At 39.2% G+C, this 17,700-nt stretch overlaps 1 protein-coding gene across 2 annotated transcripts in view; it reads right to left on the bottom strand.

Annotated features, from left to right (window-relative positions):
• Positions 1–17,700, bottom strand: part of LOC140209888 (grainyhead-like protein 1 homolog) — a 112,971-nt gene that overhangs the window by 19,995 nt on the left and 75,276 nt on the right. For both annotated transcript variants that reach the window (XM_072278523.1, XM_072278533.1), the window contains exons 10-13: positions 7,840–7,998; positions 4,678–4,765; positions 3,670–3,797; positions 1,569–1,606 (exon numbers count right to left, since the gene is read on the bottom strand). In XM_072278523.1, the coding sequence (XP_072134624.1) occupies positions 1,569–1,606; positions 3,670–3,797; positions 4,678–4,765; positions 7,840–7,998 (413 nt within the window). The remainder of the gene's footprint in view (positions 1–1,568; positions 1,607–3,669; positions 3,798–4,677; positions 4,766–7,839; positions 7,999–17,700) is intronic.

Here is a 17,700-nt window from a genome sequence, read left to right as displayed (position 1 = left end):
ACTTGACCCACATTGAATCCTTAAATCATCCTCACCTCTGACTCATAGATTTAAAATATATTCAGGCAAAGGAAAATAAGCCACATTACATAGATAGATATTGGCCTTGGTAATAGCAGTGTCCTATTTTGCCTAGATTAGAGATGTCAGAAGTCTTCAGTAGGCAAAAATTTAGTTCAAAAGCTTGAAGACCACCATCTGCCTCTCTTTATATTCCTCTGCTACCATTATCTTCAACAGATTGAGATTTAATAGTGAAGATGTGAGAAACTAAGTTGGTTAGCTTCTGAAACTGAGTGTGATGCACGGTAAGCCTATGCTTATTAATGGTGATCCAGGCAACATGTCAGTTCTGTGTTGCCTGCTCTTGGCAATTATATCTGCTCAGAGTGCTCTGTTTCTCATGTAGATGCATCAGCTGAGGTCCGATAAAGGTGGTCATTTGCAAAAACTAAATCTAATTACACTGACTAAAGTTAACTTGCATCTCTTACAGGAAATGTCTACTGAGGCCCAAATAGCTGCTGGCAGACAGGTCAAATAATTGTCCAAGCACTTGGCAAATGGAGTTTAATGTCGTGCAAAGTCATGCACTTTGTCAGAGGGCTGTAAAGGCAGATTGGTATCTAAGTGGAGAGGCTCTGTAAATGAGTGAAGTGCAGAGGGATCTAGGTGTTCTGGTACATGATCATAAAACATTAGCAGGAAGGTTCAACAAGTAGTCAATGAAACAAATGGCATTGAGGCCTTCGTTGCAAAGGGTTTGTGGTTTTAAAATAGCTAAGTTTTGCCACAATTGTACAGGAGTCTCGTGAAGCTACCATACACCTGAAATACTGGGGACAATTTTGGTCCCCTGACCTAAAAATGGATAAAGTAGCATTGATGGCAGTCCAAAGGAGATTCACCAGGCGAATTCCTGGAATGAGTGGGATGTCCTATCAAGAGAAATCTGCACAGTTTATGTTTGTTTTCTTTGGTGTTTAAATGAGGTGTGAATTTATTGACACATACATGTTCTTGAGGGAATATGGCTGGGTTGATGTTGAGGTGACATTACTAGTGGAATAGTCTAAAATAAGCGCCTTAAGAAGCTATTCATTGTACATGGACATTTCTTTTCATATAAGGTAGTGAATCTTTGGAGTTCTCTACACCAGAGGGTTATGGCTGCTAATAAATCATTAGAAGTTGGAGATAGATTCATTTTGAAAGATCAGGAAAATGAAGACCATGAGGAACAGGCACAGAAGAAGAGTTGAAGGTTGGCTATGATCCTATTGAATCATGGGACATGCTGGAGAAGTGTGGTAACCTACTCCTGTGATCTTGTCTGCCATAAAAATGACTTCAGTGGGTGAGGGAAGAACATCATACTTAAACCATTCTTTTTTCTTTAGCCAAACAGAACTGCTGTAAATATTCACACCATCATATTTGGCATTGGCACCTTTATTGCACTTTATTATCTAGGATAAAAACAAGCAAAACTAATGAAGAATAAAAAATACCAAGAGTGATCCATAAATAAAATTATCGATTAATTTTAAAGATCAACATAAGCTTACCCTTCACCTTCTAGTTCATCTGTTCCAACAGGGAAGCCCTGTGAAAAGTCAAGTTTATCATGACTAATTAATCTGAGTTCAGTAAAATCTTATTCTTAAAACATCTTACTAATGTGCCGTATCAATATTAGTACACTATCATCCATACTTATAATAAACTAACTAAAACTTTTGGCATTTTGATTCATCTGAGGAACATAAATAATCCTCTTGCAAGTTACTTTGATGAAATGTAAATAATTTCTGTGTTCATGATACTTACATGCAGATTTTCCCTTATTTTGCATGTTTGGGAATATAACAGTCAGAAAGTTCATATAAAACCTGGCTATTCTACATCAATTTGCTGCCTTCTATCTCTATACACTGTAGAAATTAAGCACTTTCACACAACTACAGGACTTCCACAACTCCAATGATACACTTGTCAAAAGTCAGGCGGTGGAACGTAGACCTGTGCAAACATACAACACTGGGGAACCTGTCTGATGAACCTGGCACAGTTTCTGTAACTGCATTCATTATAGCAGAAGGAATGGTCCAAAGGGAGAAAGGCAATCCCAGGTGAGTTTATTTCATTATGTAGAATTAATATACATTTACTTAATTGTTAAATGCTTTCTAGTATTTATACTCGAGTAATTCTTAAGTTATACTATTTAAAAGAATTTGAAAACTATGTTTGATTTTAAACAGTGTTAGAATGTTTTTAATTAGTTGTGGATGTCAGAAACAGTCACTATCATTCAAATTCACTCACAGGTTTGGCTTCACCAGCCCCCAAAGAACTTCTGTGGAATGGATAATCAGTACAGCCCTGTGCTGCATTAGGTTTTTCCTCTCAGAGCTGAGCAGATGTCCAAGGATAAAAGATGAATCGGATGGACAGGTGACCAGTAGGCTTGAGTAGAGAACAACCTTGCAGAAATTTTGGGCTATAACCAAATCACATTTCCGAACTCAAAATTGGGAGCACAAAGGGTGGGAATTCAACAACACAGATAGAACAGAGACCATTGCTCATGCAGTGGAGGAAGAGTTAAGATGTTTTAGCGGTAAACACTTCAGATATGCACTACAAACAAACAAATGTGCACATTAGGCGCAGATCCATGGACCCAGATTCAACCTTGGTGTGGAGTTTGCACATCCTCCACAATGCACTCAAACATCCCAAACACACACTGGTATATTAACTGGCTTCTGTACGTTCCACCTTGCTGTAACATGTGAGGAAGAATAAGTAGAAGGGGTACAGGGACATAAGCAGTCAGGGGAAGGGGGATTATGCAATTACTATTAGGAGCCATCATGAGCCAAATGGGCCAAGTAGCCTCCTTTGGGACAATTACAAGTAACTTCTGTAGATCTGACAGTATATTGTCAAAGCATATCATGATACAGTCTGTATAATAAATAATGACTCAATGGCATTACCAAAATGAAGTATTTGCACAACACATGATTCAAGTGCACATTGAATGTAGGTGCCTGAGTTGAGTCTGGCTGGACATGGTGATCTTAGCCATTTCTGTCTAAGCTCTCCAAATCTAGTTTCTTGTCCTCTTCCCCCCTGCAGTCTGAGCCTCTCCGCTATCCTCACTGTCAGGTACCTCCCCATCTACTCTACTAGTACCAAGCAGCAGAGCCTGATCACATGCAAATTTTCTACCAGATACCAGCCACTTAATATCAGCTTGCCAGCTCAGTCCCAACACAGACATCATGCCCTTGGGGCTGAGTAACAAGTTGCACAGGCTGATGACTCTTCCAGGGATTCTGACTGCCTAGCGAGTCATCCAAGGAATCCTCCTGGAAAATGGGGATCTATGTTAACCCAGCTATCATCTCCTAATATAATTCCAGCAATATTAGAAAGATGCCCAACTATTCATTTTGAGCTATGCTTCCAAATAAAATAAAATGAATTGCCTCAAATGAAGAGGCAATGTAAGAAGACATCCTTTTATATAAAAGAGCAAATCCTGCAGAATTATCAGAAAACACAATATATGACAGTAATGCTAAAATGGAAACCACCTACTGCACAAATAAAGTGCAATATTTAAAAAAATATTATAAATAAACATATCCAACATACATGCACAGTACGTTGCTGGATGTCAGGAATGAAGAGAACTGGCTGAGTGACAAGATCGGGAATGGATTTGAAGACTGTGGCCTCCATCTGCTTGTGGTTGGGAATCAAGGGTATCTTTGCATCGTGGACTGCAATTAGAAAGCGATTATGTATTTGGATTAAATTATAGTTAATAATTATTCATAAACTGGTTGATTACAAGATTGTGCCTGCAGTAGAATAACAAATATATAGCAATAACTTTATTCTTTGGTTATGTCACATATCGCATAATCTACAGCAGTACTAATTCTCACTGGATCTTGCACTATTACCATACTTACACAATAATCTTATATTTTAAAAAACTTCAGAATTAATAATTATTCCACTGAGTCACGTCACAAAGACACAGAAAATGCTTTTGAAACATCTGAAAACCAGCAAATCTACCTTTTAGAGGCAAAAGTGATAAATGGGCATTTAGATAATTCAAGAGTGCTTATCTTGGACTGATAAAAACATAGTTACATTTTTTTCTATAAATTAGCCATGTATACAGAGGGTGCTGAACAAGCTGATGGCATTTTTGGAGAAAGAATCAGGGTTAATTTTCAGATCAATAATCTTTCATCACATTAGTTTGAAGAAAGTTTATTAACTTGAAGCCTTAAAGTTGTCTATCCCATAATTGTGTGCTGTAGCACTTAATTTTTATTCGCAGTTATTTTGTAAATAACCCTATTCTTTGCATTTCTGGTTAGATGCTAACTGCATTTCATTGGCTTTGTATCTGTACTTGGCACAATGACAATAAAGTTGGATCTAATCTAATCTAATCTAATCTAATAAGTGTCTCTGACCGATTGGGTGCCTCCATTTTCTGATATTTTTTTAAAGATCTCCAAACTTTGCAGTTATTTTGCTTTCCAAACATTAAATTGTGTTCTAAGCAATGCAGGCTAATAACCTGTAGGACATTATTTTGAGCATGTTCTAGTTATGTAACTTCTACATTTGGGTACTCACGAGTACTAAGATGGGAGCTGTTGTCATTGGATTTGGACTTCTTCCGGGACTGCTTACGTTCCTCATCGCGTATCTTTCGTTCAGCGCCCTATGCAGCAAAGACACAAGTGGGGAAAAAAGAAAGACAATTGATTAACTCCAAAGCTACTTCCAGGAGTTTTTTTTTCCCCTGTTGATTAAAATGTAGAAGACACTTTGAGCCACTGCCTTCACAACACAGTCATTACTGAGATCTTTCTCTTAGCTTTATTGTGTTACATCCTTATTTGTATCACTCGGTACAAAGAGTATTTCCTTCCTCAACATGATATATTTGTAGTTAAGTACTGGTGAACATTGTGTGGAAAATCCAAATGTAACTTAAAGAGAAAAGACTTAGTTGGTGAATAACTTGACAAGCAAATTGCTACTAAATTTTAGCCTTGGCTAATGGTGAGGCTTGGATGATAGCAAACTTGATCATCTATTTTTTTGTATACTGCTTCTGATTTTTATTTTTATGTAAATATGTAACAGCAAAGCAATCTTATATCATCTGCTTTATACCATCAGTGAAGGTTAAAATTATCCCCACTTGCCTTGAAATTCAATTGCTTGACATTTTCTCTTGCCACATTTTGCAATAGAAAGTCTATTTTTTTCTGGTGAAACTCAATAATGACCACTTTCATTATTTTCAAACCCACGTCTCCATCAAGGACACACAAGATGTAATAATTTTGGAATACTGGATGGGGAGCATGTCCCATTGCCCCAGCAATACCCATTGTTGTGCACTCCCAGGATCCTTATCCCCAAGTATCCAGAGCACCTCCCCAATTGGACCTGTGGCCATTGGCCATCCTGAACCCACCTCTGAAAGGGGTACCTCAGACACAATAGAAGCATTCAGCCGACAGCTAACAGCCTAATCTGTCACAGAGGTCCATGGCTACTTATTTAAAAGATGTGTTGCCAAGAAATTCTAATCCTTATCAATATATTTTTAAAATAAAGATAAGTTTGTTTCTCTGTGTAATCTCCTAAACCGTTAGCTGCCAATTGGGAAATGGAATTCATATCGTCCATGCTCATTTACTTATCGTATAATGTAAATATGTAGTAGGAAATAAGACACATTCATCATCAAACCTGTCCTCTGTGCAGACAATGAGCAATTTGTTCCACTATAATATTGAGAGGAATATGCATGACAAGTTTTAACTTTGAGGATTCAATCCTGTGCATTTATCACTCTTTGGTTATTTTGCTACTTACCAAGATCCTTTGATTAAAACATAAGCTTTATAAAGCACTATTGATGACTTTAGGATACCTAACTGCTTTGCAATCCAATATACTGCAGCTTTTGTACGTATATTATCACACTTCGTGACTAACAGATATTGCAAGGTGTCAATGTGCAGTGTTTAACCTTTTTAAAGATACAGAATAAAATGTCTCTTTTGCTTGGTCCAATAAGCCCAGGGACATGAAGGGATCTACAGGTAACCCCTAAGATGAATATCACAATAGTCTCAAGCACAAAGTATTAACTATTAGCAGAACCAATGCTTCATCAACAATGCCATCAATTTACTGTAACTACTTGTACACGTGATATAAAAGCAGAAATGGACCATATAGTCCTAGCTTGCTCAGCCTTTGAGTAACATTATGGCTGAAACTACCCATCACATCCAATTTTCTGCTTGGTTGCTTTCCTATCCAAAAATCCATCTCGGCCTTGAATATACTCAACAACTGAGCATCCATAGGCCAATCATAGTGAATTCCACATTCATAATAATGCAAAGAATTCTTCCTCATCTCAGCCCTAAATGACCATCCCCATATCATATCCCTCCATTCTCTACTTTTGGCTTTCCAGTCGAAGGAAACAACACTCTTGACCTTTACCCTACCACTCCTCTTCAGAATTTAGTATGACTCAGTGGGATTCCCAATCTTATGAGGTGCAATGAGAAAAGACCAAGATTTTTCCATTCACTCTTCATAAGTCAATCCCCTCACCACAAGACTTAGTCTTGGAGGCAATGCAAACTATATTTACAGGGTCAGTACAACTTTCCTCAGATATGGAGGCATAGTGGTTTCACCAAAGCTTTGTACAAACTCAGCAAGGTTTCCTGATGTTAGTAACAACCATCTTGCAGTTTGTCTTCCTAAGTGTTTGCTTCACCTGCATGCTTACTTTCTATATCTTCCAAATTGGTACACCAATGTGTTGGTTGTTGGCCAAATGATGTCTTTTACTGAGTGTTTGAATGTGAATGTGATAAATAAATTAATCTGAATCTGAATGAATTTGAGTTCCAGCCCTCATCACAGTTCACATTCCCACTTAGGTTTGCGTCCTCAGACCAATATGTTTTCTCAACAAATTCACTAATATGTGGATTACTGAGGGCTCAACATTAATCTCTCCAGCACTCTATCAGTGACAGTCTGCCAGCCTAATAAAGATTAAATCTTACCTTTGGCTAAAGAATGGAAAGGAAACCCTCATTGCACTAATATGTTACACCCAATCAAAGAACCACAATACCACTTGATGCAGTACCGCGTCAAATATCTTTTGGATATTTAGATATACTACATTTAATGGGGGCCTTTACTCTGCTTGTTATATTATAGTAAGAACACCTTAAAATATATAACTCTGTCTAATCATCATTTATAATTTTCTGAGCATCCTATTACCAGCACTTTAATGATGGTTTCATCGAAAAGCATTTCAGGATGTATATTATATAGATTTCTCTGACATTAAATGAACCTTTGAAACATTTCTCCAAAACCTGATGTCATGCTAATTGGTGCATAATTCCCTGCCTTGTCTATACTTTCTGAATTGCCGTTGATGTACTGTATTTGTAAATTTCCAACCTGCAGGGACTATTCAGGAATCTAAGGAGTTTTAAAAGATCACTTCTAATGTAGTCACCTCGTTCTGAATGAATTCTGTTGGGTTCTAGTCCCCATAATTTTTCCAGTGCTGTCTCCTTTGTGCAATTAATTCAGACGTAAAGGTGCTTCCTACAACTATAGCATGGAGCTCACAGCAACCTAGTACTCTGTGTAAGTAGCTATGATCAAATATAATGAAAAAACAAGAGCACTTGATTACAAAAAGTTAGGCTACTTCTCCCAACAGCATACCTTGTCACAGAATACTTTAATCTGGCAGTATGCCCTATGGACTGGCTTGTTGCTTCGGGTGTTGTAACTGTATGTGTCAATCTGGATGCTCAGTGGTAGCCCTTTGACTCCTTTCTGGGACGAGAAATCTGTGCTGAGACAGTTGACTGAGATGAAAATCTGAAACGAAAACAAGTCAGCGATCAAGTAGTAAAACAAATAGATCCAACTAAAACATGAAAGCAGTATATCCTGGCAGTTTTAATACCAGAACATCTATGTAGGAGACAGAGGCTCACTCTGCAAAATTCTTTTTCCAGCAGAAAGCTTTTCAAATAGCAGCTAATGGAGATAGCAACTGGGACGTCATAGCCACGCCCTTCACCAGTGTACCAAAGGCAATGCTTCTTCGTCCTTTGCCTGTCTCTCAAAATAAAGGAAGATTTAAATGGAGTCCAGTATTCTGGGTTCTGAGGCAGGTGATGAGAATATAGACTCCTTTAAAGGTGGGGTACGAGGTGTGCTCTTTCCACCATTTCTGCTAAGGTTCCAACTCATATACTGAAGGATCTCAACAGCGTTCCAAATATCTTTTGGCCCACCCAGTGATATCCGTCTGAGGACAACACCCAGTACTACCTACCTGACAATGCACAAGACAGCCCGAGCTCATTAGCAGGGTAAATCCAACCTGGACTAATATTTCGTGATCAACCTCCCCCTAATTATCTGAATACCAGGAGGTGAAGGCAACTTCCAGAAGACCCAAGAAAACAGGAGCAGGAGAAGGACATCTAGCCTCTCAAGCCTGCCCACAATTCAATATAATCCTGGTGATCTGCCCCAAGCCTCATCATTTTGAACCACATCTATCCAGGCAAAGACCAATTGTGTAGTGAAGCAATGCTGGTCATTCTTGAGAACTTACAGCAGATGTCCTGAGAAGGTGGACCTGCATCTTTTCCTACAGATCATCAGAGGATGGGGATGGGTCTCTATGAAAATGCAGGTTTGATTTACTAAGACTGTGGTAGCTACAAAGAACCACCTATCTTTGCATCTGGTAGAAGCAGACTCGATAGACCGAATAGCCTACTTCTGTTCCTATATCTTATGGTCTAAAAACTAGCTTGCTGGCTTGAATGTCTTTCCTTCTATTTTAAGTTACTGTTTCTCCACCATCCAATCATGGGCTGATCCAATTCTTCCAGTCATCCCCACTCCTCTGCCTTCTCCAGAGGAGATGTCAGGGGTAAGTTTTTTTACGCAGAGAGTGGTGAGGGTGTGGAACGGGCTGCCAACGACCGTGGTGGTGGTGGATATGATAGGATCTTTTAAGAGACCCCTGGACAGGTACATGGAGCTCAGAAAAATGGAGAGCTATGGGTAACCTTAGGTAATTTCTAAGGTAAGGACTTGTTTGGCACAGCTTTGTGGGCCGAAGGGCCTGTATCGTGCTGTAGGTTTTCTATGTTTCTATGTTTTATGTTTCTCCACATACCCTTTGATGCCCTGGCTAATCAAGAACCTATCTATCTCTGCTTTAAATACCCCCAATGACTTGGCCTCCTCAGCCGCTCGTGATAACAAATTCCACAGATTTACAACCCTCTGACTAAAGTAATTTCTCTGCATCTCTGTTCTAGATGAATGTTCTTCAATCCTGAGGTAGTACCCTCTTGTTCTGGGCTCCCTTACCATGGGAAATAACTTTGCCATATCTAATCTGTTCAGGCCTTTTAACATTCGGAATGTTTCTATGAGATACCCCCTCATTTTCCTGAACTCCAGGGAATACAGCCCAAGAGCTGCCAGATGTTCCTCATACGGTAACCCTTTCGTTCCTGGAATCATTCTCATGAATCTTCTTTGAACCCTCTCCAAGGTCGGTATATCCTTTCTAAAATAAGGAGCCCAAAACTGCACACAATACTCCAAGTGTGGTCTCATGAGTGCCTTCTAGAGCCTCAACATCACATCCCTGCTCTTATATTCTATACCTCTAGAAATGAATGCCAACATTGCATTTGCCTTCTTCACCACCGACTCAATCTGAAGGTTAATCTTTAGGGTATCCTGCACAAAAGCTCCCAAGTCCCTTTGCACCTCTGCATTTTTAATTCTCTCCCCATCTAAATAATAATCTGCCCATTTATTTCTTCCACCAAAGTGCATGACCATACACTTTCCAACATTGTATTTCATTTGCCACTTCTTTGCCCATTCCCCTAAATATCTAAGTCTCTCTGCAGGCTCCCTGTTTCCTCCTCAACACTACCCACTCCTCCATCTATCTTTGTATCATCGGCAAATTTAGCCACAAATCCAGTAATCCCATAGTCCAAGTCATTGACATACAAACGTTTGTACATGACACACATATTTTTTCCAATAAGACAATTTCTGCTATTAGATTTAGATAAGCAAAAGGCACAAATAAAGAAAAACAAATAAAATTCAATGAAAATAATAAAAACAAACTGAAAGTACTGGAAATCTGGAATTAAAAACAGGAAATCTGGAATAAAAACAGAATATGCTGAAAAATCTTAGCAGGTCAGAAGGATCCTGTGGAAAGAGCATTTTCTGTTAAAAACACTAAATCTTTTATTTCAAGTGGAATATAATTAAATACATGTTATCAAATAGCTGCCATTTTCCCCTCTGTTGTGCAATGAAATACTACCTGCAGTATTTCTGTCAAAGAATGTAAACCTCCAGCATATGCTTCTCCTACAATAGGAGCTGCCCTCTGCTGTAAAACAGCAGCAACAATCTTTTGTCAAACTCTTAACTTTCAACCAGGGATGACTGGTGAATTGACGTCACCCAAAATTGTACCAGGGAGCACAGAACCATTCAGAGAAATCAGATAGAAACACCTTCAAACCGTAAAATAGATTTTCTGTAACTAGGTACAGTATTTCTCTGACTAATTGATGTTGCTCCTATCAATATTCCACTGCAGATTTAATTCACTTTTCTTAGATGTTACACAGGAGTGTAGTACATCTTCCAGTGAACTACGTGAGTTTAAATGAGAAAACAGTGGTCTGGTGAGTTTAATAGGAGTGAGAGATATAGGACTCTGGTGAATTTAAAGAGATGATGAGAAATGGGACCCTGGTGAGTTTATAAGGAGGATGACCTAGTGACTTTATTGGAATGCAGAAACATCTCCCAGTAAGTCAAATGCTGAACCATCAGAACACAAATAATCAGTTATACCATGTATGTCTCTTTATACCAAATAACTTATATGTAGATTATTGTGGACTTATTAGTAGGATGTGAACATTACTGGCAAGAACAGCACTTATTGCCCACTGGAAATTGCCCCTAAAATTGAATGGCTTGCACCCGCTTCAGAAAGCAGTTGGGAATACCATACCAGGCAGATTGGATAAGGATTGCAGATTAAATTCCCCCAGAAGAATATTGGTAAGCCAGATATCTTTTTCTGACAGCTTCAAAATCACTATTACCATAATACATAGGAGCAGAATTAGGCCATTCAGCCCATCAAGTCTGTAAAGCCACTCAATCATAGCTGATTTATTTTGCCTCTCAACCCCATTTTCCTGCCTTCTCCCCGTAACCTTTAGCAATTTATTAATCTAGAGCCTTTCAATCTCTGATGTAAATATATCTAATGATGCATGTTCAAGCAAATTATCCTCCACTCTTAATCAAAACTAGGCCAAATATAAAATTTGTCAACAACATACAATAAATCTGTGTGAATAGGGTCACTGTTGCAACCTAAAATGAGATAATATCAGGAACCTGTCACAGATATTGTACTCTATCCATACTTCCATCAATAGGTTCATTATTTTAATATTGGAAATGGCCCAAAAACATTTCATTTAATTCATTCATTAATACACAAAGTCAGGCATCATAAAATCCAACATTTTACGTACTTCATTCCAATTTTCATGCCAAGAATGCTGCACAGAACATTTAAGCACTCATTTATTTTGTAATCTGCACTTCAAACTATAATTGCAAAGTTTTATAGTGTATAAGTCAATATTAGTATTGTTGGGTCCACAGGCAGTGGCACACAGTCTCAGGGTGTCTCTGTTTTTTATTATAGAAATTCTTTCATAGTTGGGCAGGTCTTTACCAGAAGAGGTGGACATAATGCTAAAGCATCAAATATAGCACTTCGTGCTTTACAAAACAATGAGGTCAATACATTTGTGAAATAAAGATCTACAGAAGTGGAAAATCTAAAATAAACACAGAAAACTCTTGAAATACTCAACAGGTCAGGAAGCACCTGTGGAGCAAGAAACAAAGTTAATGATTCAAGTCAATGAACTAGGAAGAATTAGAAATCAGTTATGTTCCTAATTGCAAGGAGAGAATAGGTGGAGTGAATCAAGCAAATATCTGTAATAGTCTGGAGACCAAGGGACTAAATAACACAAGTGGTGCTGATATCAGCTAAGAGAAGGTGGTGAAGGCAGCATCTAACTATTTTGAAAGAAGATTTAAAATAGGAAGAAATGAATGAGATCAAGGACAGTTTGGTGTGAGAAGGGGGTGGAGAATTATAATAATTGGCAAATGGAAGCTTAGAGTTACCTATGTGGACTGAAGGAAAGCATTCTGCAAAATGGTCACCCAATTAATCTTTGATTCTTCCAATGTACAGAAAACTACATTGTTAACTATCACTTTAACTAAACTAGAGAGAGGTGAATTGCTGCTGTCCCACAGAGTGACTGGGTCCCCAGATGATGGAATGGAGATGGCGAATGGGCAGATATTGCATCCCCTGCAACTACACGGAAGTTACTATGAGAAGGGAAGTGGGTGTTGGCAGAGAGGCAATGAAAAAATAAACAGGAAATCATACTGGAGGGGAGGGAAGCTTGTTACTGGTGGCATCATCTCATTGAGGACAGTGGGAAGATTACAAAGTATGATTGTTGTATGATACATGGAGGCTGGTGGGATGGAAGATAAAGTCAAGGAGACCCCCATCCTTGCTCATGGTGGGGAAAGAGTGTGTGAGACACAAGTACAGGAAACCAAACAGCCATGGTTGCAAGTCTTGTTAATTATGGTGGAAGGAAACCATCATCATCGGAATAGGTATCATGGAGCCAGAAAAATTAGAAGAGTGGAATGGAGTCCTAATTGGAAGCAAGGTGACAGGAGATGTAGTCAATACATTGTGGGCCATTAATTTATATTGGTTACTAGCTTGTTCCAAACTGATATGGAATTAAATTTCAGTTTGACAACTGCTTTAGCCAGATAGTGGTGAAGGGGCTCTTGTTGGGCAAGAAGGAAGGGAAGGGGTCTCAGGCCAGTCTGGTGCAGGATGGAGCAGCAGAAGGATTGACATCCATGGCCCCAACAAGCTAGTTGGGGCCAGAAAACTGAAAGTGTTGAAGAACATCAGAAATGGAAAGAAGTCACAAAGTCAAGTAGGTCAAACTATGTTTGGTTGGCAAAAATAAGCTGAAATAACAAATCTACCAGGACACTTGGGCAAAGGTAGGAGCTGTCAGTGAAAGTCTGTGGCACTAGGGAGAGACATTGTGAAGGACAGAGTTGCAGACAAAATAAGGTCTGGGAGATAATAACCTGATACGGTGGGTGCCATGGTAACGTAACAGTTAGCACAAAGCTATTACAGCTCAGGAGCGTCAGAGTTCAGAGTTCAATTCTGATGTCCTCTGTAAGGAGTCTCTGTACGTCCTTCCCGTGGAATGCGTAAGTTTTCCCACAGTTCAAAGACATGGCAGGTAGGTTAATTGGTCATTGTAAATTGACACATAATTAGGGTTAAATTGGGGTTCTTGGGGTTTGCTGAGGTAGTGCAGCTCAAAGGGCCAGAAAGGCACGTTGTATCACTAAATAAATCATTGGTGGAGCCATGGCCCAGAGGAAGTGTTAGAGAGCTGGTGTTCTGTGAGGTGAAGGTCAGTTCCCCAAGCCACAATAGTACTATAATTTGAAGATTATATTGGCATTGATCCTTAGCGACTGGAGCATTGTGTTCAGAGGAGTGAGTGGGTACAGTGGAAACATTGAGACAGCCATTGTCCAACACAGACAAAGCTGTAGAGGTGGGTACAATCTATTTGTTTAGATAGGTTCATGGATAGGAAAAGATCAACATGGATGGTTTGGGCTGAAGGGCCGGTTTCTCTGCTGTATAGCTTTAGGACTCTATAACAGATAGCAAGTAATATATCTTCACCGGTCTATTTTAGAGAGCCAAAGCAGTCCCACTCTACCACCAATCCTCCATTACTTGACTGAATTTATGCACACATTGAACAACTTCTGCTTTAACTCAATTAATTTCCTCTATATTAAAAGTTGGCATTTTGGAAAGGCACCCTAGTCCACCTGTGGGATATGTGCCAGTGTTCCAGTCCCACTCCTGTTGTCCATCCACTCCACTTTTTTTCCTGGAACAAAGAGGTAAAATAAATTGGAAAAAAAAGAGAAGCAGAAAAAAAAAAGGCAAGAAATAGAGGTAGAGAGAAAACAAAAAGAAAATGATAGAGAGAGAAAGCAAGCAGAAGCAAGAAGGGATCAAGGAATCCCAGAGCTTAGTCTCTGTAGCTGAGTGGGTAACTGATAGGATGAAAGAAGGTAGGGAGAAGAGGTGGCTTCATGAAGGAAAATACAAATGAGAGGAAGAAATTATAATCTGTGTTTGGAGAAGGGCAATAAATGAAGATGGGCAAGGACAAGAATAAGGGAAGCAGGGTATCATGTGAGTAAGAAGAAATCAATAGCAGTTAAAGCTAGGTGATCAAAAGATGATAATTTCTGTGCACTGAAATGAGCAAAAGTAAGAACAAAGGTTGACAGCATTGCAGAATTGGACATACATGGTCTTGGTGAAGGATGAGAAAGAAGAAGGGGAATAAACATTTCCATCAGGGCCTTCATGTAAAATCAGTTTTCCAAATATGTAGCAAACAGGAACATCCTATGAATTTTTCTTCAGACTGGTGAAGGACGATTACTCAGAGAGTGGTGAGTGCGTGGAATGGGCTGCCGGCAATGGTGGTGGAGGCGGATACGTTAGGGTCTTTTAAGAGGCTTTTAGATAGGCACATAGAGCTTAGGAAAATAGAGGGCTGTGGGTAAGCCTAGTAATTTCTAAGGTAGGGACATGTTCAGCACAACTCTGTGGGCCGAACGGCCTGTATTGTGCTGTAGGTTTTCTATGTTTCTATGTTTCTAAGATTTCACCAGGTCAAGCTAAATGAAAACCAGGTAACATATAACACACTGCGAGTATCTTTGTAACATTGCTATTGTGATGTTGCTCTGCCATTAATTTCTTTTTGCTTTTGGTTACACAGATAACCATTCTCTACATGGGGGTTCCTCCCACATTCCAAAGATGTACCCATCAGATCTTTTTGAACCAAATCCAGGACAATGATCCAACAACAGAATTGCATTTCATTCATGGAAGATATATATGTTAAAGGGGTGAAACACTATAGAATGACTTCTTGATATGAACTATATATATGTTGAGCCCTCGTACAATCATTGTTCGAAGTAAACATAGAAGTCCAGTGTGATTGGAAGCTGAGAGTAGATACCAGGCAAAAGAGAGCAAGGAGCCTGAGGAGATAAAATGTTTAAAATAAAAGTCATAAAGCACAAAAAATGAAAAACATATGGGTTATTCAAACTGCAATTAAATATCACACATGAAAGAATTAACGTACTAGAGAGATGAGCTTCTGAGAGGCTTTTCCTATGGCATAGGGTCATTTTGTTGTTTGTATTTGGCAGGTATTCCAGCTCACCAGCAGGCGGCACTCAATAGCTATTGCAAGGAATGAGCAGGCCGAGGCTGTCTCTGAGCAACAAATTGGTTCTTATTTATGCAACAGGTGTCTAATTCACTGTTAAGTACTTCCTCCAAGAAAAATCAAAGAGTAGCTTGTCTAATTTTTGGACTGTTTTTCCACCCTTTAATGACTCACTAATAAATTATAATTTAAATTTAGTAGACAAATCAACCTTTAGATTTGGATCAGGTTTAAAAGTTACCAGGAAATGAAATTGATGATTCTTTTGATAACTTTCATTAATGACTTGTCTTCCACAACAATTCTCTCAAAAACTACAGCATACGATGTATAAAGTAAAATAAATGTTATGTCATTTTTGAAACAAAGAAGATCCATCTAAATTTACATACAACTATGTTGTTTTAATAACTCAATAGGATGTGTTATATAATTCTGCACATCAAGTATATCAATAGCTGAGATTTTTATTTACTTTTGTGATTGAAGGTATCATTTATTACCCTTCTCTCATTATCCTGAATAGTGGGAGGGGCAACTTTCTGTGTGATAAAGGCACATGCCCTAATGCTACTACACTTGATAATTATTCAAATCAACGAAAGGCTTTGACAAACTTCTTCAGAGAGGAGCCAACAGTCCACCTCATTACATACTACCTTCCACATTGAACTGTGGCTCCGACTCATATGACAAAGAGAAACATGAAGGGAACAGCTTTTTGATGCTGCACCAGTTGTCAGCTGTCCAGCAGATTATAATGATACTTGAATGTACTTATCACCCAGAAGCAAAGGACTTTGCAGTTAGCCCAAGATGCATCAGAATGATCCAGCATTTGGTATTGTCTGAAAATATCTGGGGCCCTGAGCCAATGTCTGCTTCAGAGTAAAATCACAGGGTTATGTAAAAACAGAATCACTAAAATACAGATATAGTTCTGCCGAGCTCACCCATCATTTTTACCTTTGCTGATTCTTCACGTTTTTGTATTTGATGATTATCCGAGTATCATATTTTTGATGAGGTACCATTCTACCTCCTGCGCTGATTGCCAGTTGCAGATATATAAATTCATGGCAAGGATTGCTTTAGTAATGAAGGGCTGCTGCTTTTCAACTATACTAAAAGATGTACTGAGAAAATAGAAACCACCTTTCACAGCTTCAGTATTTCCAAAAACTTTTTGTTAACAGTGATGGACTTTTGGAAATCCAATTGTTATTGTAAAATGGGAATCACAGTTGAATGCACCGAAGGGAATGTAAAATATTACAAAGAAGATAATCCATTCAGTGATATTGCTGAAGGCAGCAGGGGAAGCCTCGCACCTACTTGTATCTTATCACCTTCCAGCCTCTCTCTCTACCACCCCCTTCCGCGGCTCCATCTGCCCCTTTTTTCCCCTACGCCCTTGTCTTTCTCTCTTCTCACCCACTAGCTGTTGTCTCCCAACTCTACCTCCTCCTCCCTCTCTATCTGGCTCCACCTACCCATCCCTCTCCTCACCTGGTTCCACTCATGACCTGCCAACTCCTGCCTCATCACTCAGTCTCACCTCATTATATCTACCCTCTTACACTTCCACTCTGACACTGACTTTCAATCCAAAATGTTGTCCATCTCTCTGTCTCCCCAGATCAACCCGCTCAGTTTAGTTTTGCCCTAGATTGCAGCATCTGCAGTTTCTTTTGTGTCACCAGGGACATCCCCCAGCTTTTCTACATAGTGCAATGGGCTTGTTACCATCCACCAGACAGGGAAAGCAGTGTCTCCTTTTGATATCCCATTCAAAAGTGGCATCTCATTGAATGCAATATGCTTTCAGTTCTACACTGAAATTCACATTGTACACAAATGAAACCCCACCCCACCCCTTTCTGGACATCTCTGGAAATGCAGCTGGTTAGCCCTTCACTAACAGCCAGTGGATTTCACGGCTATAAACCCGTCTTTCTCTGGCTTCATACGTCTAAGGTGTTACGACTTTGGTCCCACCAAATCCATGAGAATGGGATGTCTCGCCCGCCTAATCCCCGCTTTGTGTGAATGCTGTGTGATTAACTGC

The sequence above is a fragment of the Mobula birostris genome, chromosome 2, assembly GCF_030028105.1.
Source record: "Mobula birostris isolate sMobBir1 chromosome 2, sMobBir1.hap1, whole genome shotgun sequence".
Taxonomy (NCBI): domain Eukaryota; kingdom Metazoa; phylum Chordata; class Chondrichthyes; order Myliobatiformes; family Myliobatidae; genus Mobula; species Mobula birostris.
The sequence above is the reverse complement of the archived record's forward strand: the minus strand, read 5'-3'. Positions and strand labels throughout refer to the sequence as shown.